The sequence below is a fragment of the Artibeus jamaicensis genome, unplaced genomic scaffold (assembly GCF_021234435.1).
Source record: "Artibeus jamaicensis isolate MK-2021 breed Jamaican fruit bat unplaced genomic scaffold, CSHL_Jam_final scaffold_1019, whole genome shotgun sequence".
Classification (NCBI taxonomy): Eukaryota; Metazoa; Chordata; class Mammalia; order Chiroptera; family Phyllostomidae; genus Artibeus; species Artibeus jamaicensis.
In genome coordinates, this window is record NW_026522025.1 from 8,222,561 (window position 1) to 8,247,781 (window position 25,221).

The 25,221-nt window shown below is 37.4% G+C and overlaps 1 protein-coding gene across 9 annotated transcripts in view; it reads right to left on the reverse strand.

The window, feature by feature from the left end:
* Positions 1 to 5,716: 5,716 nt before the first annotated feature.
* OMA1 (OMA1 zinc metallopeptidase) overlaps positions 5,717 to 25,221 on the reverse strand; it is a 61,149-nt gene continuing 41,644 nt past the window's right edge. For 8 of the 9 annotated variants that reach the window (XM_037148523.2, XM_037148518.2, XM_037148522.2 and 5 more), the window contains exon 9: positions 5,717 to 6,169. In XM_037148523.2, coding sequence (XP_037004418.2) covers positions 5,984 to 6,169 — 186 coding nt within the window. In that variant the 3' untranslated portion in view covers positions 5,717 to 5,983. Of the gene's footprint in view, positions 6,170 to 19,585; positions 19,705 to 25,221 lie in introns of those variants that run through there. The other variant, XM_053655607.1, reaches the window with a different exon arrangement.

Genomic DNA, 25,221 nt, shown 5'->3' on the forward strand with positions numbered 1-25,221 from the left:
TTCTGTTGCCTAATATTTTCTTCCTTTTGTATAATATTCTTACTCTCTTTTCACCTTTATTAATCTTAGTTCATTTGTTGGTAATATTGCAGTAATGGGGGTGCTTTTTGCTGGTTAGATCATGTTTACTGTGTTATTTCACTTTGTTTTGGCAGCTACTATACACCAGTGTAAGACACGCTGGGGGTTGTGACTCTCAGCCAGCCTGAGGGGAGACCCCACCAATGAATAAGCCAACAACAACCAAAACCCAATTACACAAAGAGAGCACACATAAACTGCATAAGGGCATCCTTAGAGTATCTAGTTTGGGAGTTCAAAAAGACTGTTCCCATAGGACTCCTACCACAGAAGATTGCACCATGAAGACAGGAAGTCAAATCAGATAAATCTAACACACAGGAAAAACCCCAAAAAGAACCACCTAAAAAGGGGAGACAAAGAAAAATACCAATCAAGGGAAAGGAGGAATCCTCAGAAAGAGTGCTAAATGAAATTGAGGCAAGCAATTTATTTTTTGGACACAGAGCTCAAAGTAATAGTTACAAGAGTGCTAAAGAAACTCAGTGAGAATTACAAGGAACTCAGTTGGAACTACATCAACATGGAAAAGGACACAGAAACTATGAATAAGAACCAGGAGGAAATGAAGAATACACTAGAAGGAATTCAAAACAGGCTGTATAAAGCAGAAGATTGAATCGGCAAGTTGGAAGACAAGGTAGAAAAAAAACACCCAGTCAGGGCAACAAAATAAAAAGACTTGAAAAGAATGAAGATTGTTTAAGGGAGCTGCAGAACAACATGAAACATAACAATATTTGCATCATAGGGATTCCAGGAGAAAAAAAGGAGTAAGGGATAGAAATCCTGTTTGAAAAAAGTGACAGAAAACTTCCCTAACTCGGTGAGGGAAAAATTCACACAAGTACAGGCAGCACAGAGGGCCCCAATCAAGATGAACCCAAAGAGGCCCACTGCAAGACACATTATAACTAAAATGGCAAAATTTAAAGACAAAGACAGAATCTTAAAGGTAGCAAGGGAGAAACAGCTAGTAACACACAAGGGCCCTCTATTAAGGCTATGAGCTGATTTCTCTATAGAAACACTACAAGCCAGAAGGGAATGGCATGAAATATTTCAAATAATGAAAAGCAACGACTTGCAACCAAGACAACTCTACCCAGCAAGGCACTCATTTAAAATGAAAGGCAAAATAAGAACCTGTTAGACCAAAAAACAAAAGGCTAAAAGATTACATCTCCACTAAACCAGCATTATAAGAGATAAAGGGTTGTAAAAAGAAAGAAAAAAGAGAGAGAAACACAGGCGCAAAGGGAAAAATAACAATCAGTAAATACCTACCAATAGTAACCCTAAAGTAAATGGATTAAACGCTCCAATCAAAAGACATAGGGTAGCTGAATGGATAAGAAAACACGACCCGAATATACACTGTCTACAAGAGACCTACCTCAGAACAAAAGAACTACACAGGTTGAAAGTAAATGGATGGAAAAATATATTCCAAGCAAATGGACAGGAAAAGAAAGCTAGGGTAGCAATACTTATATCAGACAAAACAGACTTTAAAACCAAAGTCATGAAAAGGTACAAAGATCACTACATAATACTTAAGAGAATAGTCCAACAGAAGGATATAACCCTTGTAAACATATACACACCCAACATAGGAACACCTAAATATATAAAGAAAATCTTGGAGGACTTCAAGAAGATACTGACAACACAATCATAGTAGAGGATTTTAACACCCCACTGTGAAAAATAGGTAGATCTTCCAACAAAGAATCAACGAGGATACTGTGGCATTAAACGGCACCCCGCATAAAGTGTACTTAATTGATATTTACAGAGCATTTCACCCCAAAGAAGCAAAATATACATTCTTTTCAAAGCACACAGGTCATTTTCAAAGACTGACCAAATGGTAGGACACAAACAAGTCACAAAACATTCAAGAAAATTGAAATCATAACAAACATCTTCTCAGATTGTTATGAAATCAACCTCAAGGGAAAAATTCATATACATAGAGACTGAGTAACATGTTATTAAATAATGAATGGGTTAACAATGATATCAAGGAAGACATCAAAGGTTTCTGGAAACAAATGAAAATGAACACACACCCAAAACCTGTAGAACACAGCAAAGGCAGTCCTGAGAGGGAAGCTCATAGCACTACAGGCCTGCCGAAAGAAGATAGGGAAATCTCCAATAAACAACAACAAAGGCCAGAGTGAGTAGAAGGGAGGAATAATCAAGATCAGAGCAGAATTAAATGACATAGAGACTAAAAGAACAAAAGGATAGATGAATCCAAAAGCTGTTTTAAAAGATAAGTAAAATTGACAAACCTTTAACTAGACTCATCAAGAAAAAAAGAGAGGACTCAAATAAATAAAATCAGAATCAAAAGAGAGAAACAACCAATACCAAAGAAATACAAAGGATTGTGAGAGATTATTATGAAAAACTATATGCCAAGAAATTGGGCAACCTAGGCAAAATGGATAAATTAGAAACATACAATCTTCCAAAACTAAATCAAGATGAAGCAGAAAGCCTAAACAGACCAATAACAAGATAAATTGAAGCGGTAATCAAATAATGCCTGGCACACAAAAGCCCTGAACCAGATGGCTTCACAGGTAAATTTTACCAAACATTCAAAGAAGTAACTCCTATTCTTCTCAAACTAGTCCAAAAAATTCAAGAAGAGGAAAGACTCCCAAACTCTTTTTACAAGGCCAGTATTATCCTAATTCTAAAACCAGGTAAAGATACAATAAAGAAAGAAAATTACAAGCCAATATTTCCGATAAACATAGATGCTAAAATCCTCAAGAAAATATTGGCAAACCACATTCAGCAATACATTAAAAAGATCATACACCATGACCAAGTGGGATTCACTCCAGGCATGCAAGGATGGTACAATGTTCTTAAATCAATAAACATAATACACCACATAAAACAAAATGGACAAAAACCACAAGATCACATCAATAGATGCTGAAAAAACATTCAATAAAATCCATCATCCTTTTATGATCAAAACACCCAGCAAAGTGGGAAGAGAGGGAGCGTACAGAAACCTACTGCTAACCTCATACTTAATGGGCAAAAACTAAAAGCTTTTCCCTTAAGTTGTCTTATTCCCTTAGGAATAAGACAAGGGTGTCTGCTTTCATCACTTCTATTCAACATATAGTATGGGAAGTTCTATCCATAGTGATCAGACAAGAAAAAAAAATAAATGGCATCCAAATTGAGAAGGAGGAAGTAAAACTGTCATTATTGGCAGATTACTTGATAGTGTACATAGAAAACCCTATAATCTCCACCAAAACACTACTTGAACTAATAAGTGAATTTGGCAAAAGAGGAGGATACAAAGTCAATACTCAGAAATCAACAGCATTTTTGTACACCAACAATGAACTATCAGAGAGAGAAACTAGGGGGAAAATCCCATTTACTAAAACAACAAGAAAAATAAAGTACCTAGGAATAAATTTAACCAATGAGGTAAAACACCTGTACTTAGAAAACTATACAACACTGAAGAAAGAAGCTGAGGAAGATATAAGTAAATGGAAGCATATACCATGTTCATGGATTGGAAAAATTAAAATGTCCATACTACCCAAAGTGATCTATAGATTCAATGCAATCCCTATAAAAATACCAAGGGCATGTTTCACTGATCTAGAACAAATACTCCAAAAATTTATATGGAACCAAAAAAGACCCCAAATAGCCTCAGCAATCTTGAGAAAGAATAATAAAGTTGGAGGGATCACAATACCTGACATCAAACTATATTACAAGTCCACTGTAATCAAAACAGCCTGTTACTGGCATAAGAACAGACACATAGATCAATGGAACAGAATAGAGAGCCCAGAAATAAACCCACATCTCTATGGTCAACTAATATTTGAGAAAGTGGGCATGAACATACAGTGGAATGAAAATAGTCTTTTCAATAAATGGTGTTAGAAGAATGGGATTGGTACATGCAAAAAAAATAAATCTAGACCATCAACTTAAACCATACACCAGAATAAACTCGAAAGGAATACAACACTTAAATATAAATCATGATACCATGAAAGTCCTAGTGGAAATCATAGGAAATAAAATTTAAAATACCCACATAGCAATATTTTTGTCAATATATCTCCTACAGCAAGGGAAATAGAGGAAAAAATTCCAAATGGAACTACATCAAATTAAAAAGCTCCTGTGTGACTAAGAAATCATAATCAGAATGAAAAGAGAACCAAACATATGGGAGAATATATCTGCCAATGACACGTCCAACAAGGGTTTAAGCTCCAAAATCTATAAAGAACTCACACAATTCAACACCAGGAAGACAAAACAATCCAATTAAAAAATGGTCAAAGGACCTGAATAGACATTTCTCCTAGGAGGACATACAGAGGGTCCAGAGACATATGAAAAGATGTTCGACACCAATAGCCATCAGAGAGATACAAATGAAAATCACAATGAGATATCACCTCACACCTATCAGAATGGCCATCATTAATAAAGCAACAAACAAGTGCTGGTGAGGATGTGGAGAAAAGGGAACCTTTGGCACTGCTGGTGGGAATGCAGACTGGCACAGCCACTGTGGGAAACAGTATGGAATTTCCTCGAAAAAAATTAAAAATGGAACTGCCTTTTGACCAAGTGATCCCACTGCTGGGAATATACCCTAAGAATCCCGAAACACCAATTCAAAAGAACTTATGCATCTCCATGTTCACAGCAGCGCTCTTTTCCAGCCAAAGAGCAGAAAAGCTATTATAAATAGCATAAATAGCCATCGGTATATGCGTGGATCAAAAACCTGTGGTACATTTAAACAGTGGAATACTACAAAGCTGAAAGAAAGAAGATATTCCTTCCTTTTGCAATAGCATGGATGAAATAGAGAATATTATGCTAAGTGAAATAAGCCAGGCAGTAAAAGACAAATTCCATATGATCTCACTTATAGGAGGAATTTGATGCACAAAATAAACTAACAAGCAAAACAGAACCAGAGACATGGAAACATGAAACAGACTGACAGTGGCCCGAGGGGAGGGCCGTAATGGTGGAAAGAAGGGTAAGAGACACGTCAAAGAACATGTACGAATGACGCATGGACATGGACAGCAGTGTGGAGATCGACTGTGGGAGCAGCAGTGGGTTGAGCGGAGGAGGGTGAAGGGGGAAAAACTGGGACAGCCATAATAGAATAAAATTAAAAAAGAGAAAGAAAAGACTTCAGGGAACCAGAAGCACACTGTGCCTACAAGGAAATGACCCCCTCTCCCATTTCGTTCCTCACTTTGTCACTTGGGCCATAGATGGAAGTACTTGTGCTCTCCTATGAAAGCAGCTTCCTCGGCTTCTTTGTATAGCCATTTTCTATCACTGTCCATAGCAAGGGTCAAGAAATTCTCTCTCCCAAGGTGCCCTATTCCACATGATCCACCCAGTGCAAACCAGTTTCTATACACAGGTGCCTTAGATTGTCAATGTCCCAGTTCATCATAATCACCCAAGCTCTGAAACGCAGTTTAGGCTCAGCTGAAACCCTCTCTACAATAACAATTACTACATATTCTGATTTCTCATCCACTAGAGGTCTGCCTTCCAAATCAAAAGCAGGTACGAAACAGGGTTAAATGTGTAATATAAATTTATTCTGTGACATATCCCTCATTGAAGATATTTTAAAATAGATTAGAATACATCAATATTTCATGAAAAATACCTAGAAGAATTTAGGTAATATCCTGTAATATACATGATTTGACTGTGAATATCAATTTTTTCATTTCAAGCATTTTTTTAAAAAGTAACATAAAAATAATCAGGACTGCTGTATTCTTCGTATATCCGGCATCTCATATATTTCAATTCAATTGCCAGTTCTCGTCTCAGCTATTTACGTTAACGGTACTTGCTTCTGTTTTTGAACGGGAAGAGTATCCAGTTTCTGTTTCTTAACAGTGCTATTTGGGTCTTCTTTCTCGGACTCTTCGAGAAAATGCTTCATGGTGAGTTTGAACACTAATCGAGGGTCTGGTCCAGAAAGTGGTGGGCAATTACAGATCTCTCTAATTTTGAGAGCCTATAAAGAAAGAATACATCAGAATACAAAACAAATATATATATACTCAAATAATTTTAATATGCTCTATGCAAAATAACGTAAGAATACATTCTATATTTTTTAATAAAAGATATCTTAATTATAACACATGAAAGAGAGCCATAGACAAATTCATGGTAAATGGTTACATTTTCAAAATTTGTTTACATAATAATAAATTTGGAAAAAACAACTGTATCTGCAACAACTGCCCAATGTTCCACTGGAAATAAAAAAAAATCTCTTTGATTTCAGTCAACCTCAAGCCAATCCTGAGAAAAATGGTTCAGATTAGAAAAGATGTGAAGACTGATTTTTTTCCAAGAAAAAGAAAAAAATAGAAAACAGATGTCTGAACATACTGAAAGAAGATATACAGAACTGAGACCGTCTGTAGTGGAACGGGGCTAATAACCTAGAAAAGCAAATAACGTAAGCAAATCAAAACCATGACAATTTTTAACTCCAAGAAAAAGAAAATGCCGCAAGGAAAACTAATCGTAGAACATTACACAGCTCAGCTGTGGCTTGTGCTTACGGTTCTTAGAACATTAAATCGTGATCCAGCCAAAACCACAATGTAAGCACACTGGGAAGAGGGACAGCCGGACACATGTAACTGTGTCGTGCACAGGGCATGGCACTGACAATGGGGAGCTTAATTCTCATCCTCTTTGGGGGAAAGTAAGTGGATAACGCCTAAAACTGAGCAGTTAGGAAGAAGCAATGTTATAGAAGCAAAGTATGTTATATAGAGTGATAGGAAATATCAAAAGAATAACTTAAGGGAGCTGAAAATGGTCCCCTTTAAAACTGAGGGCAGGTGGGGGGCCTATTAGTAACTAGCCTGCCTTAGAAAACTATGTGAATCTTTAAAGTGGGTACATGAATGACTTTAAGATATAAAAACTTTAAAAAAATTTTTAGGAAAAAATGTCTTATTACCTAAAGGGTTTAAAAAAACATATTTGGGGGGAAAGTTTCTCTTTTTATTTATTTATTTATTTTCCATTTTTACTACCTCTAATTTATTGACAGCAGTGTGTTAAGGGAAGTAAATAAAGCAGGGCAAGGGACAGTTAGTGTTGGAGGAATAACAAAATTTTAGGAAGCCTGCCCAGGCAAGGTCCCACTGATAAAATGACGACTTTGGGGAACAGGAGGAAAAGACCTGAGGACACAAGGAAAGAGGTCAGGCGGGCACCCAGAACAAACGCACACCAGGCAGCGGCGGCGGCAAGTCCGCAGACCTGACGTGGGGTGTGCCTGGGGTGTTCTGGGACCGTGAGGAAGCAGTAGAGCAGGGGCAGAATGCAGTCTAGGGGGTAAGGGCAGATTATGTACGGTCTCTTGGGATACGGTGAATAAAGATGTTAGGTTTTACTCTGAGTAGGCCTGCCTCAGATAATTGTGGAGTCCATGGCCAGAATCCAGATTGAGGCTCAGGGACCATTTGTTTACATCTAAAAGCTGTAAGTCAAGCTAATTAATTACTATATAAAATATGTTCAATACTCCTGCACATTGAACATGACCCTAAAGGCCAGGTACCAAAATTAGAATTCGTGAATTTTGGAACATCCAAGATCAGGGGGAGCCTACCCCAGCTCCTGCCACTGGCCTGCTGTCCGCACCCTTGTCCTCCCCTCCCTGGCTTACTGGCACTGTGCGGGGGTCCCCTGTGTGTGTGTCCAAGGGAAGAGATCCACACAGGCCCTGGAAGCAGGTTCAGATGTGTCTGAGTGAGGAATTCCATAATCTGAAAAACCCAGAGTGCCATGTGGTGGGGGCACAGGTTCTCAGATGGGTAAATTCCCCGAAGTTCCACAGAATAGGGGAGCATGCAGCCAGAGGCAAGCCGGAAAAGGGCCTTCTAAATGGATGAAGCAAGCGTAGGAACTTGAGTCTAGGAGCACTTCTGACTCTGAATGAGGCTATGAGTTACCAAAATAAAGAGGAAAAAGCATTCAAGTGAAATTCTTTGGTGACAGGGCTTTGTCTGATTTTTTTGTTTTGTATTTCACATCTTATACCTATTGAGTGTGTTAAGTGAATGTTCCTTAAAGTAAATTGAACTGAAAAAACAAGAAAATGTTTCTCAACTACAGCACTAAAGTAAGAAGAAAGTCAGGCCCTCAGCTAAATGGTGACCTACTGTCCAGACCAGAGTATCTTTGAGAATGAAATGATATGCTACTAAGATTTACACTGAGTCATCAGGCATAAACTGAGACTGTCCTAGCAAAGTTGGGATACACAGTCTACTCTTAATTCCTTTATAACTGCACTGATATATTTTCCAAGTGAGAAGCTGATCTGTCATGGATGCTACATCACATGCGAGGGTCTTAACTGGTATCTGTAAGGGGACAAGAGTGGCGTCCAGCAGGTAATAGCTGGCACAGCGACGTTCAGAGATGTGAGGTGCAAAGCAGCAGAGGGAAGAACAAAATGCTATTGCCTATAGTCTTGATATTCAGTAAAAGCTCCTCTTTTTTCCTTAAGTTCTCTCTTCAGTGTTTCACAGTCAGCAAGTACTCAGAGCACCAAAATGAGCTCGGTGTAGGGACATGCTCATCAGAAGAGCCATGACCCCTGCCCTCCTGCACATCACTCTGCGTCCTCCACTACTGGGCATCTGAATTGTTTTCATGGTTTTGACTGGCTTTTACAAATTACCTTATGAAAATCTTTACTTAAATAAAAGATGTTATCTTTAATCCCCTTTTGGATTTATTTGAAGTATACCCCCCAAGTAGACTAATGATCTGATCAAAGCCTAAAACCAGATTATAATTTTTGTTATATAGGATCAAACTGCTTTTTACCAGAAAGGCTTTACCAACTTACAATGCAATCAGCATGCAGGCATACCTGAGTTATTTATAATTTATAAAACAGCATTTCAAGATTTTTACCTACATAACCACATAATTTCAAACCTCAGACCCCTCAGCACTCATCAGCTAAATTTACAAATGAGGAAATTAAGCTCCAAAGAAGTTAAGTGCCTGGCAGGGAACAAAAAGCAGCTTAGTGAATGTTTATAGCAGCTTTATTCAAAATTGCCAAAACTCGGAAGCAACCAAGCCATCCTGCAGTAGGTGAATGGGTAATTGTGTTACATCCGAACAATGAAATATTATTCAGCACTAAGAAGAAATGAGCTATCAAGCCATGAAAAGACAAAGAGAAACCTTATGTGAAAGAAAAAAAAAAGCAAATCTTGAGCGGCTACATATGTATAATTCCAACTACATGACATTCTGGAAAAGTTGAAACTAAAGAGACAGTAAAAAAAATCACTGATTTCCAGGGGTTATGCAGGACAGAGGGATGAACAGGCAGAGCATAGAGTGTGCTCAGGGCAATGAAACTACTCTCCATGATACTGTAACGGTAAATGTGCGCTATCGTACATTTGTCCAAACCCACAGAATGTACACTAGACATGACCCCAACGTGAACTATGAACGCTGGGCAATAATGACAGGCCAGCGCAGGTCCACTGAGGGTACCAGATGCACTGCTCTGGCGCAGAACGTTCAGAATAGGGGAGACGTGTGCACACGGAGGCAGGGGGATATGGAAAACCTCTGCACCATCCTCTGAATTGTGCTGTGACACCAACGATGCTCTTAAAAATAAAACCTATTTTAAAAGGCTACCATGGAAGTAAAAAGGCTTAGAAAAAAGGGATTAGAACCTACTTTTATCGTTTCTATTTTTAATGCATTAACACAACATGCTTTTGTACTAATGTTTCTGGGGTTTTTTGTTCCACATTATACATTTCTTGAGTAAAGTCTATTATGGAATAAATGTACCTTGGACATGTCTGACCTATACTAATTACTAGAAAAACTACACATTCTTCATAAAGGCTTTCTACTACTATTTCTTCATGTGTGAACGTTTCTCTCCCCCAACTATCAAGCAGAATCCTGTTACAGAACAAATATACCTATCAAATCTTCATCGATTTTGCTTAGAAGGATTTTATCAGACATGTTAGTAAAATATTTTCTGCTTTTTTAACATTGTTTTCCATATTTATTTTATTACATTTCAGGGTGTCAACATCTTTTGTTTTCATAAATTCAAATCTATCATATTAAATATACCTTCATCTCTTTAAAAGTAAGCAACATTTTCCCACTGTACAACTAGAATATGCCTTTCCATTTCCTTTACTTTGTTTTCTGTGTTTAACTTCATACACTGAACATAATAGGCACTTAAGTGCCTGCTGAATTTTAAACAAACATTTATAGAACACAAGCTATGAATAAATCATTATGACAAATGTCACAGGGAAAACACTCATAAGAGTTTATGGTCTAGGAGAAAGCAGGGATGTACTTCAATAACAAGAATATACAGCGCTACATATCCCAAGGAGGGCATAGAGTTCACTATGGAACTAGCCAGCCTAAAGATTCCAACTCAAGTGAAAGGAACCAACATTCACTGTTCACTTTTGATGTGTCTTGCACTGTGTCAGATATTTTACAAATGATATCTAAATCGGTGTTACCATATGAACCACTTTTGAAATGTTGGTCCCGTTGTAGAACATTTGTCATTAAAGTGTCTTATAAGGAGCAGAGGGAAGGAAAGGGCCTTGCCATCACAAATGCACGAGAATGCACATAAAACACCCAGGAGTTACCAGTACCTCAGTTTGACAGGTGAAGCTAAATGAAGGTCAGGGTGGGTAACTTCCTGGAGTTGGGTGGCTGTGTCAGAATTCAAGCCCAAGGCTCCTCAAACTATTTTTACAGTAGTTCCTAAGAATATCCTTTCCCATTACAACCAGTAATTTGCTACATGCTAAATTTCTAAATTTCCTAAATTTCTATGAGGAAGTAGAACTGCTATTCAATTGCATTGCCCAATTTTCTACTTTTAATCCAGTATTACATCACTTATCTTTCCTATTGTTACACATTAAATTATCATTTAACAAATATTCTCTAAGCATTTCAGAAACTCGCAGGCACTAAGGATTCAGCAGTAAACAGATTACTGTCTTGGGAAAGAGACAGACAATAAACAAGATAATTGTAGTAAAGTAGATGAAGAAATTAAACAGTGCTCTGTATTAGATAGTAACGACATGGAAGAGAGGCCATCTAAGGTTGGGGATCAGAGAATGCCTCCAAAGGGAGGTGACATTTGTGTCGAGAGCAGAGGGCGGCTGTTCCAGACAGAGCAGTCAGCAGGCACAGGAGCCCTAGGGAGGAGAGGAGCTGCAGGTGAACAGCTGGAATCAAAGGAAGAGTGACACGTGAAAAAGTTGGACAGATAGACAGCGGCCAAATTACAGAATTTAAAGAGCTTGGATTTTTATTCTAAGTTACATGAGAAGCCACTGAAAACTTTTAACAATGAAAATTACATTAAAAAGACTGTCTGAAAAAACAAATTATCTGGTTAGGGCAGTGAGTTTCCACTGGTGTGCTGTTAAAACGTTTAAAACAGGCGATACCTGACTAGTTAGTCAGGGGCACTGACTTCTTCTCCCTTAGATTGTCAAATTTAAAAAAAGAGAAAAAAACAGCTAACAATAGCTGCTTGGTATGAACAAATCAAAATTATATTTTTCTTTTCAGATTGGCAAAAAGTGTGTTTTTGATGTGCCACAGAATTTTAGTAATTAGTTCAGTTGTGCCATGAGATGAATGTCATACGCTGTGCTTGAGCGAGAACTATATGCTTATGATTTTGTAATAAAATGGAGCATTATTTGTGCCAGACGCTATATATAATTATGAACTCATGAATTTTTTTATTTGAGTTTGATGTGTTTCTATTTATTAGTGTTATTCCTCTTGTTCAAATTAGCCCTTTTTTATGGATATTGTGAACCCCTTAAAAAAATAATAAATTGTTAGGGATTGAAGTATAAAATGGAACAGGAAGATTAAAACAGGAGGTTACTGTAGGTGGTAATCTAAGGGAGAGATAACTCTTTTTTACTAGACCAGTAGCAGTGTTGATGGAAAAGGGAACAGATTCCTAGAAGTCAGTTCACAAGATTTTCTAGTGAGTAGGAAAAGAAAAGAGAGGAATCAAAGGTAAGTCCTAAATTTCCTTCGTAAGAGTACTTTTTTTCTCTGCTACCCATGTATCTGAGGATAATTTAATTGCTTATAGTAAATAATTATATTATTAAGTGGTATCATATGAGGGGGGACCCAAAACATCACAGAACTTATTTATATAAAGTCATGTATTTATACTTTCATATTTAAACTTTAGTCACCCTCAAAGCACTCTCCATTTGATGCAATGCACCAATCAAGATGTTTTTTTCCACTGCTCAAAAGTGTTTTTGAACTCATTGATTTCTGATGCTGTTTAGCACCTCTGCCATTTTTTTGTTGTTGTTATATCTCTTCCACATCAGCAAAATGTTTTCCTCTGAGGACTTTTTTCCATGGGGTAAACACTCGGGGGCAAGATCAGGTGAAAAGGAAGGGTGGCACATGACAGGGGTCACTGAGAGAGTCTTCAAAAAAAATTCACTGAAGCCGAACGCAGCCTCTCACACCACCACTAGCCAGCTACTACAGTGATGCAGATGCAGAACACTCACCTAGCAGGGAAGCCTGTACTTCAAGGGGCTGCCCTCCAGATAATTCCGGGTTGTTGGGTTTTTGGGGGTCCCTTCTCATACTGTTTGCTGGTTGATGCCCCATACATTCTTTTAAACATGTTGCTCTTACCAAATTACCAAAATTAAATCTTTCCTGCTCATAAAATGAATCTGATAATTAACAATGTTTGTTTTCTGCATTTTGAAGCTAGAATTATTCACCAAATAACTGTTCTTTGAACTTTTGAAAAAATTCTCCAAAGTATATCCCTATCAGTGCTAAGTGCACTTTTCTTTTGTTTTTTTAAGCTGTTTCTATTTTTTGGCACTTTTCTTTTGTAATTCATTATAACTCTTGGTGTTTCTAATACAGTGTTATTATTTATTTAATTAGATCTTACTTCTTTCTTCAAAACTTAATTTGAGGAGGTTCATTCTGGTTACAATTTCTACTTCCAGCTGCATCCACTCTGGCAGTTCTCACACACACACGTGTGCTCATGAATGCACACAATTTAGTTACTTCTGATTTTGACCTTGGTGATCAATTAACATTATCTAACTAAAAATAACATTCTCCCCAATATTTTGTTTTTTCTATGTAATCACTGTAGCTCTACTCCTGATCCTAGTTATGTTTATTCTCTAACTGATCCAATATTTTTCACTTTGACTTAATTTCCCAAAGAATCAACTACTGTAATTACGCTTATTTTTGCTTAGTTTTATTAATTGTAGTCTCCTTGTCTGGGCATATTACAATTCTCTATTTCTTTTCTCTTTTTCTTTCTTACTAATAGAGACATTTAATTTTCTTTACATAGAAGTTTCACAGTAACCCATAAAAAAATAACAAAATATTACAAAATTTCTTGACTTTAAGGCATGCTCTTATAGTTTATGGATTTCTCTCTCATCTTAAATACACACAATTTTATTTTAATTTTCACATGGGAACCATCTTTTAATTTTTGTTATATTGATTTTAATATACTGTATCTGACAACATGAACCATAACATTAGTTACACATGTTTTTGTCTAAGTTGTATGACCAGTATTTTTATGAAAGGTGTGTGAGCATTTGAACAGAAAATATACACTTTTTGGACTTCCGCCAAGATGGAGGCATAGGTGGAGATACCGTGCTTTCTCACACAACCAAGTTTAGAGACAACAAAATATTAGCAACAGGAAACACAGCCAGAACACAGACAATTGAACTTTTCAGAAGTCTGATAACAACGAATGCTTCAGCCTGACCGGTAAGAGGGGCGAAACCAGCAGCTGGTGGAGTGGGGTTGCACAGGAAAACTCGGTCAGACGGACTCAGGTGTGCAGAGTGTAGGGTTGCAAAGAGGACAGACTCAGTGAGCGACCCAGTGAGTGACCTACAAATCCGGCAAGGGTGCAGGGCGGCGAGTTGACTGTGGTGGTACATTCCTGTGCAGATAGACCAGCGAGGGAGTGGGCAGTGAGACAGGACTGAGTGGGCCCAGCAGCGGGAAGCAGCAGAGAGGGACGCCATTTCCCCACTCTGACCCCGCCCCCACATACAGTGTCACAACCCAGCGACCTGAGTGGCCCTGCCCTGATGAACGCCTAAGGTTCTGCTCCTCACCCAGCTGCGGGAAGCAGGAGAGTGGGATACCATTTCCCAGCTCTGACCCTGACCCCACATACAGCGTCACAACCCAGCGACCCCACCCCAGTGGCCCCACCATGCCCTTAAGGCTCCTCTCCTCATACTTAATGGGTGCAAACAGACCAAAAATGGCTCAAGAAGATCTCAAAGCCCCAGAGCCCATAACTCTAAGCAACGAAGAAATAGCCAAACTTTCAGATGCACAGTTCAAAACACTGCTGATCAGGATGCTCACAGAACTGGTTGATTTTAGTCACAAATTAGAGGAACATATGAAGGCTAAACTAATTTAAATGAAGGGAATTGCACAGGAAACCAATAGTAATGGAAAGGAAACTGGGACTCAAATCAAGGGAGTGAACCAGAAGGAAGAAAAAAATTGCCAAACAGGAAAATATGAAGAAACAAGAATTTTAAAAAAATGAGGAGAGACTTAGGAACCTCCAGGACATCTTTAAATGCTCCAACATCCGAATTATAGGGGTACCAGAAGGGGGGAAGGAACAGCCACCAGTAGAAAACGTATTTGAACAAATAATAAAAGAGAATTTCCCCAACCTGGCAAAGGAAACAGACTTCCAGGAAATCCAGCAAGCTCAGATAGTCCCAAAGAAGTTGGACCCAAGAAGAAACACACCAAGGCACATCATCATTACAGCCAAGATTAAAATGAAGGAGAGAATCCTAGAAGCAGCGAGAGATAAGGGGACAGTCACCTACAAAGGAGTTCCCATCAGGCTGTCAGCAGATTTCTCAAAAGAGACCTTATAGGCAAGGGGCTGGAAAGAGGTATTCCAAGTCATGAAATCCAAAGACCTACAACCAAGATTGCTCTATCCAGCAAAACTTTCATTTAGAATGGAAGGACAGATAAAGTGCTTCTCAGATAAGATCAAATTCAAGGAGTTCATCATCACCAAGCCCTTATTATATGAAATGTTAAAGGGACTTATCTAAGAAAAAGAAGATAAAAAAAGATGAACAGTGAAAGGACAGCAAACTCACAGTTATTAACAACCACATCTAAAACAAAAGCAAACTAAAAGAACAGCTAGATCAGGAGCGGAAACATAGAAATGAAGATCACATGGAGGGTTAGCAACAGGGGAGTGGGAGAAGGAGAAGCGGGGAGAAGGTACAGAAAATAAGTAGCATAGATGGTAGGTAGAAAATAGATAAGGGGAGGGCAAGAACAGTATGGGAAATATAGAATCTAAAGGACTTGAGACACATGGTCATAAACTAAAGGGGGGGAATGGTAGGGGTGGGGGTGCAAGGTGGAGGGGAATGAAGGGGGGAATAGAACAACTGTAATGGCATAATCAATAAAATAAAAATTAAAAAAAAGAAAATATACACTTTTTTCTTAGCAGTTTCTTATATCAGCTAAATACTTTTGTATTTAGTCATTCAATTCTTTGTTAATTCCTTACTTGAACTTTGGTTTTCTAAGAATAGTAGGATGCAAACTATAATCACAATTATACATAAACAAACTGTGTATTTCACCTAATTCTCAGTCGCCACTGAATTGTGGAAAGAGCATTGCTGCTGAGCACCTCACTGACACTGTCTGTGCATTGCACTTAAGGATCGTCCATCTTATAAGAAAAAAAGGTTGGTTTGGCTAAATACCATATCAAACTGTATTGGTTCCATTGCTTTTTATTTGTTTTGTTGTTTCTTTCCCTCTAAATTCTTACACTTCTCCAAAGTCATTCATACTGTTATATATCTTTAAATTTTCTCTTCATACCTTGGCATCCTCTAAGAGCCTATCTTTGCAATGAGTATTAAACATTTGATTAATATAAATATGTAAGCATCATCGATTTCAGGGTTTCTCATGCATGATGCTCTGGGATTCTTCTAGACACCCATCTTGAGAAATACTATCTAAACAAAAATATGGCACAGAACCCGGAGACAGAGACATGAAGATACTGAGTGAATGTCCATGACTTGGAAAGAGGTATTCCAAGTCATGAAATCCAAAGACCTACAACCAAGATTGCTCTATCCAGCAAAACTTTCATTTAGAATGGAAGGACAGATAAAGTGCTTCTCAGATAAGATCAAATTCAAGGAGTTCATCATCACCAAGCCCTTATTATATGAAATGTTAAAGGGACTTATCTAAGAAAAAGAAGATAAAAAAGATGAACAGTGAAAGGAAACAGTGAAAGGAAACAGTGAAAGGAAAGTCTTTACCACTGCTGCATGCACCTTGTATTTCCTTGTGTCTTTTCAATGTTCTTCCATTTTTAAGTCTTTTTTTTAGCTTTCAGTGTTGTAATTCTCTACCTCCAGCATTAATACAGCCTCCACTGAAAGTTTTGCAGCTTCTCTGCTATATGCACAAGTTTAGCAATTTTCTGAAATGAATGCAGCTTATATTTCTACAAATCACTTATATTTCTAAAGTCAATCTTTCTCCCCCACCACTTTCAATGTAATTAAATCAGCCTTATCGTGCAAGCTTCAGGTGGCGAGGCTTCTGTGATTCTCATGACCCAGGCTGGCCTCTCCAATAGAGTCAAACTTTCAAATTACACAAGAGATTTGTTTGTTTTTCTTCTGTAGATTTTTCTACTCTTTGAAGCTTATCTTACTGGGGGAAAAATGGGCATTTCTGAGGCTTTGCTTTTCTATTGTTATTGTTGTATTTAGTTAGGCTGATGATGTTTCTTTTCCAATCTTATGCACTCATCATTATTCTGGGTTTTTTTTAAAGCTCTCTTACCTACCTCTCAAATACCCTCTTGAATAGCCTGTTGTAGCTAAAAATTGGCTACAACATCTTTTATTCCATTAGAGTTAATTTGGATGGTGTGAGTTCCTTCTTCATTGTTCTATATAGAAGAAACATTCAGGTTAACCTTTTGAGACAGAAGAGGATGACAGTTACTCAATAGAAAAAAAAAATCCTCAGGCTGCTGAAGAACTGGGTATTTGCAGAGTGCTAAATCATCACCCCACAGTCACTTGCTGGTCCCGAGGGGAAATGAAACTGCCATCCCCTTACAAACCTATGGATGAATGTGGCCTCACTCAGTGTGGAGCAGCCAGAGTTCTAAGAGAATCCTGACGCAGAGCGACACGAAGCACAGCTGCACTACTTCTAAAACATTCTTGCCAAAACTTAACTTCTACTTAGAGAGAAACACATTCAAGTATACCACAAAGAAGCAATCAGATAAATCCAGAATGTGGGACTAGATTTATTCAACAAGTCAATGACGTGTCGAGAAACAAACCAAACAGGGGTGTGAGTACTATTCTAAAGCCAAAGAGCAGTAAGGGAAATAGCAACCAAATGTGATGGAGGGATCTTGATAGATCATAACTTGAACAAACCAATTACAAAACTGCATTTAGAGGCAGAAACTTGAATATGGATAGAATATTTAATTTTATTAAGAAATTCCTATTAATTTCCTTAGATATGATAATGGAGGAAAATTACACTTTCTAAAATGCATATTGAACTAATTAGAAGGGAAAGACCTCATGTATGGAATTTGCAATAAAATACTTCTAGATTAAAAAAAAATCAGAGAAGGAACAGAAGAAGCAAGTGTACAAAAAGGTTGACACTACTGATTCTGATTTAAAAATAGGGTTCATTAAATTATTCAAATTATTCTCTACCTTTACATGTGTTTTTTAAAAATTATAATAAAAAGTTAAGCCCAAATGACTTTTCTTAAAAGAAAAAACCCTTTTTCTACTTTGTCCTCTCTTCTCTGTCATTTACGTATTTCTGTGATTTCATCCTTGATTTTTCATCTATATTTTAGTTCTAAATGGCTCATGAGAGTTTTAAATGTTTCTCTTGAAAAATAAAACCAGTCCCTTTACACCTCATTTCCAATTCTTTCCCTTAATTTCTGAAGGCAAGCTTGTGCTTTTTAAAAAGCCTAAGATTTTAGCATCAATAACCTCAATCCTAAAACTCACTAGAAATAGATTTAATAGAAATTAATGAGACTAGCAGGTTACCACTATAAAACAAAGAAAAGAAATACAATAAGAATAATGCCTATGTGATTTCTTAAAAATAACAAAACAAAAACTTCTGTTTATACATTATTCTAATAGGATGATTTGATTTGGTATCTTGACTTGAAAGGCAAATAAATGACAACAGAAAATAAAAAGAGAAAACCATGAAAGACTTTGATGTGGGCAAAAAAGACCACTAGGGTTTCTGTCAAGTGCACCCTTGGGTGTTATCGCCACCCTGCATGGTCTTAGGCTATTTTACAACTCAGAAGTTGCAGAAAACTGATAACAATGCAAATGATATTTGTCCATGGAAATGAAAATGAACAATGTCTGGTGAAATGCAATTGATTATTGCCTTATGAGTGGATCAGTTTTGCACCGATTTATAAACTCATTTCAGCATTCCTTATTGCCTAAATGCCAGTAGTTGTTGAAGTTTCCTTTGAGCTGGTGGTAACATATACTGGCTGCCTCACGACTAACAAGTTATAAAATATCAGTTTGGTTCATTTTATGTTTGTGTAAGTCATGAGTTTACCTTTAAGATTTTTCTCCTCTACTAGCTCATTTCCTTTCAAAAACTGCAAAGTGGCCTAAAGTAATTAAATATAAATAACTAGAAATTCTAAATAAATATAAAAAATTAAAATTAGTACACCTTGACACATGTCAATTGCCCTCTGAAATCATAAAATAATAAAAAATAGCTTTCAAATAAAAGTACATAACCAACCACTCCTAATATATAAGAATGGTGTGTTAAGAAATGGCTATATTTATTCCCAGTAACAACTAAAACATCTCGGAAAACACTGCTGATACACATCAGGATTCTTCTAGGCACTACACATCAAGTAAAACTGCAATTACTTATTCATCAAACTTGAACTTAATAACTAAGTATAAAAAGAAGAAAAAATTAGTGCCAAAGAAGTTTCATGATCAGATTAAAAACTTCCTATGAAAATAGGAACCAAGAGATTTCAAGGGGGAAAACAAAAATCACCTCCATTTTTGATATATGGTTTTCCCCAAAATATCATTTTTCCCTTTCCCCCTAAGAGCATTTATTTTTCTAATAGTCCATTCATTTCAGCCTCAAATAGATACACATTTTACATACCATAATATTTTTTAAGGTTTTAGACAATGATACTCTCAGACTTCCTGGTTTTCTATGATTCAGAGGCCAATTCAATTACAGTAGCTGCTATAGTATTTGCCTTTTCCTCAACACTCTCCATGCTGGGCAAAATGAATTCTGTAAGGTAAACAGTATGTGTTTGTGTACATTCGCCAACAACGACATTTCACTTCAATGTTAAACATTCTCCTATTTTCTGTTATGGGATGAATATTAATATTTATGTATTTACACTGTCCAATTATAAATGCATAAGAATGGTTTACATGTGAATTCAAACCCCAGCTTCCTGAAAGTTTAAAGAATTCAAAATAAATGAGAATAAAATGAGTATATTTATAGACTGCCACTGAATGATTCTGATATGCAAAAAAACTGAATGTAGTCAATTTAAACACCAAGATTTAAAAATCAGTTTATAAATAAGGCTGACACTGAGAGTTCTAACATTAAAAAATAAATTCTACTCAAAATTATGATTATAATCACTAACCCCCCACAACTGAGTCCAAATTAATGTTTTTCCTGTATATTTTATCACTCTCCATCTCCTCCCCAACCCCAAGGAGACGATGGCACAGAGCTGGTGAGAGAAGTAGAAAATTAAAAATTCAGGCTAAATACCTTCAGGTGTAAAATAAAATTTTCAAGTGAATTTTTACCCTGGGTTATGAAACAATTTCCCTTATTCACATCTATTCATATTTTATAACGATCCTTATAGAAAGAAAGTTTTAAAAAAGGTATCTCTTTCAAGGACAACTGATGTTATACACAAATTTAAATTCTGAACAGTATAACTATAATTGTAAAACTGCCGTGCTATTAAACATCAACAGGTTGATAGAACATCTGTTCTTCAGTTTTTCACCCAAGTTGTTATGGTAACCAAAATATGTGGGATATGTTTCCTACATTTAACTGATTATTTCAAGTAAATAAAATTGTGAACATATCATCTTATGAACTACAAATAATATCATTACTACAACCCCATAGTTATGCTTTTTAAATACGAAGGGATCATACGACTATATTTAACTAGGCATTTCCACATGGTTTATCTCAGAAGTCACATTAAAAAATAGCAAGAATATATAGTTTTCTACTTTGGGGGCATTTTCTTGATTTAAAAACAAAACAAAACAAGGAATTAGTCTACTTTCTAAACAACATACTGTACTAAAATACTGGCAGCCCAAAATTACATGATCGTACTATTAGTACTCAGAGCAGGTGTCCATCCCACCCTTTGTGAGTCAGATCTGTTACTCCTCTAGTCCTCTGCTGACAGCCCCCCACTGGTGTCCCATCTCTGAGCAAAAGCTGAAGTCTTCACAGAGGGGCCAAAGGCCCGCACCCTCCACTGTCCCTCGCTCACTCCGTTCCCGCCATATTGGCTTCCTTGCTGTTCCTCAGCTGCACCAGGCCTGCTCCTGCCTCAGAGCCTTGTACTTACTGTTTCCTGGGCCTGGAAGGCTCTACCTCCCACCCCACTCCCCATTCCATCCATCCCCCACCCCTCCCATGAACCCCAGGGAAAGACTCTTCCACTTATTTCAAGTCTTTGTTCAAATACCATCTTATCAGTGAAAGTTTTTCTGATCACAACCCTTTTAAAACAGCTATTCCAGCACTTCTACCATCTCTGCTCACACATTACATATTTGCTATGGACTGAATTGTCTCTCCCACAGACTCATATGTTAAAACCCTAACCCCCATGTATTTGGAGATGGAGCCTTTGGAGATGATTAGGTTTAACAGAGGTGATGAGGGCGGGGCCCTCATGATGGGATTCCTGCCCTCAGAAGAAGAGGAAGATACACCAGGGTACCCCATTCTATCTACAAAGTGAGGACACAGCCAGAAGCCAGCCATCTGCAAGCCAGAAAAAGAGACCTCACCAGAAATTAAAGGAGGCAGAACCTCATTACAGGATCTCCAGCCTTCACAACTCTGAAGAAATGAATTCCTGTTGCTAACCCACCCAGACTACAGTTATTTTGTTATGGCAGCCCAAGCTAATATACTGTTCTTCCAACCTTTGTTTTCCTCCCTAATGTTATTACCAACTAATGTATAATAATATATTGGTGATTTACTCTATATATTACTAATTTATTCTATTTTTTAAGCTCACCTGAGGATATGTTTCCATTGATTTTAGAGAGAGGGGAGGGGGGTAAGGGGGAAGAGAGGGAGAAAGGGAGGGAGAGGGGAAGAGGAGGAGATGGGGAGAGAGAAGGAGACAGAAAGAGAGAGAGACAGAGAGAGACAGAAATATCGACTGGTTACCTCCCATACATACCCAACCAGGGATTGAACTCACAACCCAGGCATGTGCCTGGACCAGGAATTGGACTGGCACATGAAGGGCGCACAGAACCTTTCAGTGCACAGAAGGGTGCTCCAACCAACTGAGCCATGTAGCCAGGGCACTAATTTATTCTATTTATTGTCTATCTCTCTTTATTGCAAAATAAGCTTCATGAGGGCAGGGTTTTTTTGTGTATGTGTTGTTCATGGTACCTCCAATGCCTAAAATGTGGCACATAACTGCTGACTAATAAATATTTGTTAAATGCACAAAGTATAGTTTTAAAACATCTTATGTTTTAAATGTTGATATGCTATAGTAAAAGTAATATATTTCCGTGATAAGATATAAATAAGAAATAAAAATATACAATCATGAGCAAGTTACATTTCACTAAAAAATACAAATTACCAAGATTTGTGTTCTCATGGAACCAAAGACTTTACTTGCCTGACCCTGCTCCTTTCTGCTCTGGGACATCTGATCTGCTTACTACGGGCCCCGTCTTCCTTCTACCGGTCAAATGTGAAAACCAGCTCACACTGCTGACTACCGGATCTTTTTCTCTGCTTCCTTCCTAAGTGGACTGATCCACTCTCACTGTTTCGACCATCACCTCTTCAGGGGCGAGTGACTCTGCAGTCCTCATCCCTGGCCTAGATTTCTGTGCTCTGGTGCTGTATTCCCAACTACCTTTGAGACGTGCACCACTTCAGGCGTATTGTCAGAAATGTCAAAGAACCAGAATATTAGGTAGAATACACTGTACTAAATTAAGTAGGAAAAAATATTAAATAAAGCAAACAAAAAGTGTACTCTTTACTACTAAACAGGCTCACACGATTCTACAGGCTGCCTGAGGATTTGCTTTCTCTCCTTATAGAAATTAGAAATGATGGTAGGGAATTCCAATCTCTGAATTATGACTATGTATTCTAATTAACAATCTACTCTTATACTAACTATAACTTTCAATTCAACCACCGAATTATTCCCGATATTGTAGTAGAGTTTTATTACTTTCAAATAGAATTTAATCACTTGGGGGGAAAATGTAAAAAAATTTATAAGGTTTTCAATTTAAGTTTCTGAACTAGGGTAGTTTATTTTTTGAAAAAAATATCTTCCAATGTTTTTCTTCATCACTGTTGCCCAAATAACATACTTATTTCTCCAATCATTTTTTCTTCATGCTCACTAGTCAATTCATTATTATTTTAAAGACTTCTCTGTAGCACATTTTTACTTCTCTAAAGATTTAGTTATCTTATGATAAAATAACTTGGAATTTAGATGAAAGCTGGCTAAAACTCATTATCCATTTTAAGTGAACATTTTTAGAATTCCATGAACAAAAATAAAAAGACAGGAATTCCAAGAAAAAACCATGTGGTTATCATGGCTTTAGGAATGGGCTAAGCCTCCCAGGTGATATCAGTTCCCTGGGACTTGGGCAGCACTTGAGAAGGCTCTTCGAGTCAGTGATCTTCAGTGCAAATCAGTTACTGATGAAACACATATTGTCCCAGTCCTACGTCACACTTTTGAATGATTACTACATGCTATGTCAAGTGAATGTCACTGCTTTTTTTTCCTCAACATTTTTTCTTTAAATTAAGAGTATAGCCCTGGCTGGTGTAGCTCAGTGGATTGAGCACAGGCTGCAAACCAAAGGGTCGCTAGTTTGATTCCCATTCCCTGGGTTGCAGGCCAGGTCCCCAGTGGAGGACACATGAGAAGCAACCACACATTGATGTTTCTCTCCCTCTCTTCCCCTCTCTCTAGAAATAAATAAAATCTTAAAAAGTAATAAAAAAATAAAATGTCATATGTGTTTTGTTTTGTTTTGTTTTTTAAGAGTATAAATGAAAGAGATTTAGGACACTTTTTAAGAATCTCTATCTGGCTGGTCCCAATGCTCATGAAAGGCACAAAGTATGCTCAAACTATCAAATCCTATCATCATTCCTTTCAAGCTATATCCCAAATCCAACCAACTTCTTTCCCTCTTTGCCTCTATAATCTGTTAACAGGATTACTGCAAGAGCCTCCTAAACAGTCCCCCTGATTGCACCCTTGCCTCACTACTGCCACTGTACACAGGAGACCCGCCCCCATCACTACTATAAAACACAGGAGTCATCACATGAGTTACATGAAGCGATCAAGTCCCTCCTCTGCTCAAAATCCTCTAGTCCCTTCTCGTATCACTCAGAATAAACGTCAAGTCCTTACAATGGTTTAGAAGGCTCTTCATGGTCTGGACCCCTATACTTCAACCATTCTTATCCTCCTTTACTCACTCAGCCCCAACGTCTTCCTTGCTATTCCATGAACATGCCAAACACACTCTCCCTTCAGGTCCTATGCACTTGCTACTTGCTCAGCCTGTAAGACTCTCTCTCTAGACATCCACAGGACTTGGACCACTGCTTCTTCCCAGATGCTGTTAAGTACGGCCTTCTCTGACACCGACCAGTGTCAGAGAACACGGACCAGTGTCAGAGAACACAGACCAGTATGACTTCTATGCTGCCCAGCTCTCTCTACTACCTTGAACCTGCTTTATTTTCCCACAATGCGTTTATCACTGCTTGATACACTGTAAGTATGTTTGTTCATTACTTGCATTAACATGAATGTTAGCTCCAAAAATGCAGAGACTGTTTTGTTCCTAGCAACAAAATACAGAATGGTAGATTTCAATATTAATCACATGAATGAATGAATGAATGAATGAATCTTGTGGTACTTTCTTATCCCAAACTCAATGCAGGCTGTCCCTTCAAATTGCATACCATTTTATTTCTACTTTTCTTATAATAAATCATATTCCTTGTTGTATTAAGAACGACTTTGTATCTATGTTAGCATCCTAAAAATATCAAAAACCATGTCTTAATTCTCTTTGTATCCCCTTTAACCACCGGTATTTCCTATAACAAGTTCTCATTTGTTAGGCTAAATATGAAGTCACACTGACAATACAAGTGAGACAGAAAAGTGTGTAGCCTGGTTTGGAGATGCCTGACATCAACCTTGCACTGACGTGGATACCACAACAAACATTTAAAATGATGTGAACAAATCAAATGATTTTTAAAAGGTAGTCAAAACTACATGGGAAAAACCTGCTTTAACTTTATTCATGAATGAACTCTACAGAAAAGAAACACATACACTTTACAAATAAACAGAAAGCAAACTGATATCAAGAAATTTTTTTTCTAAGAAAAATTCCAGCATCATTATTGGAATTAATACCAATTTGATCAAAAAGTTTTGCACAAGTCATTAACTGAAGCTTTCTTTAA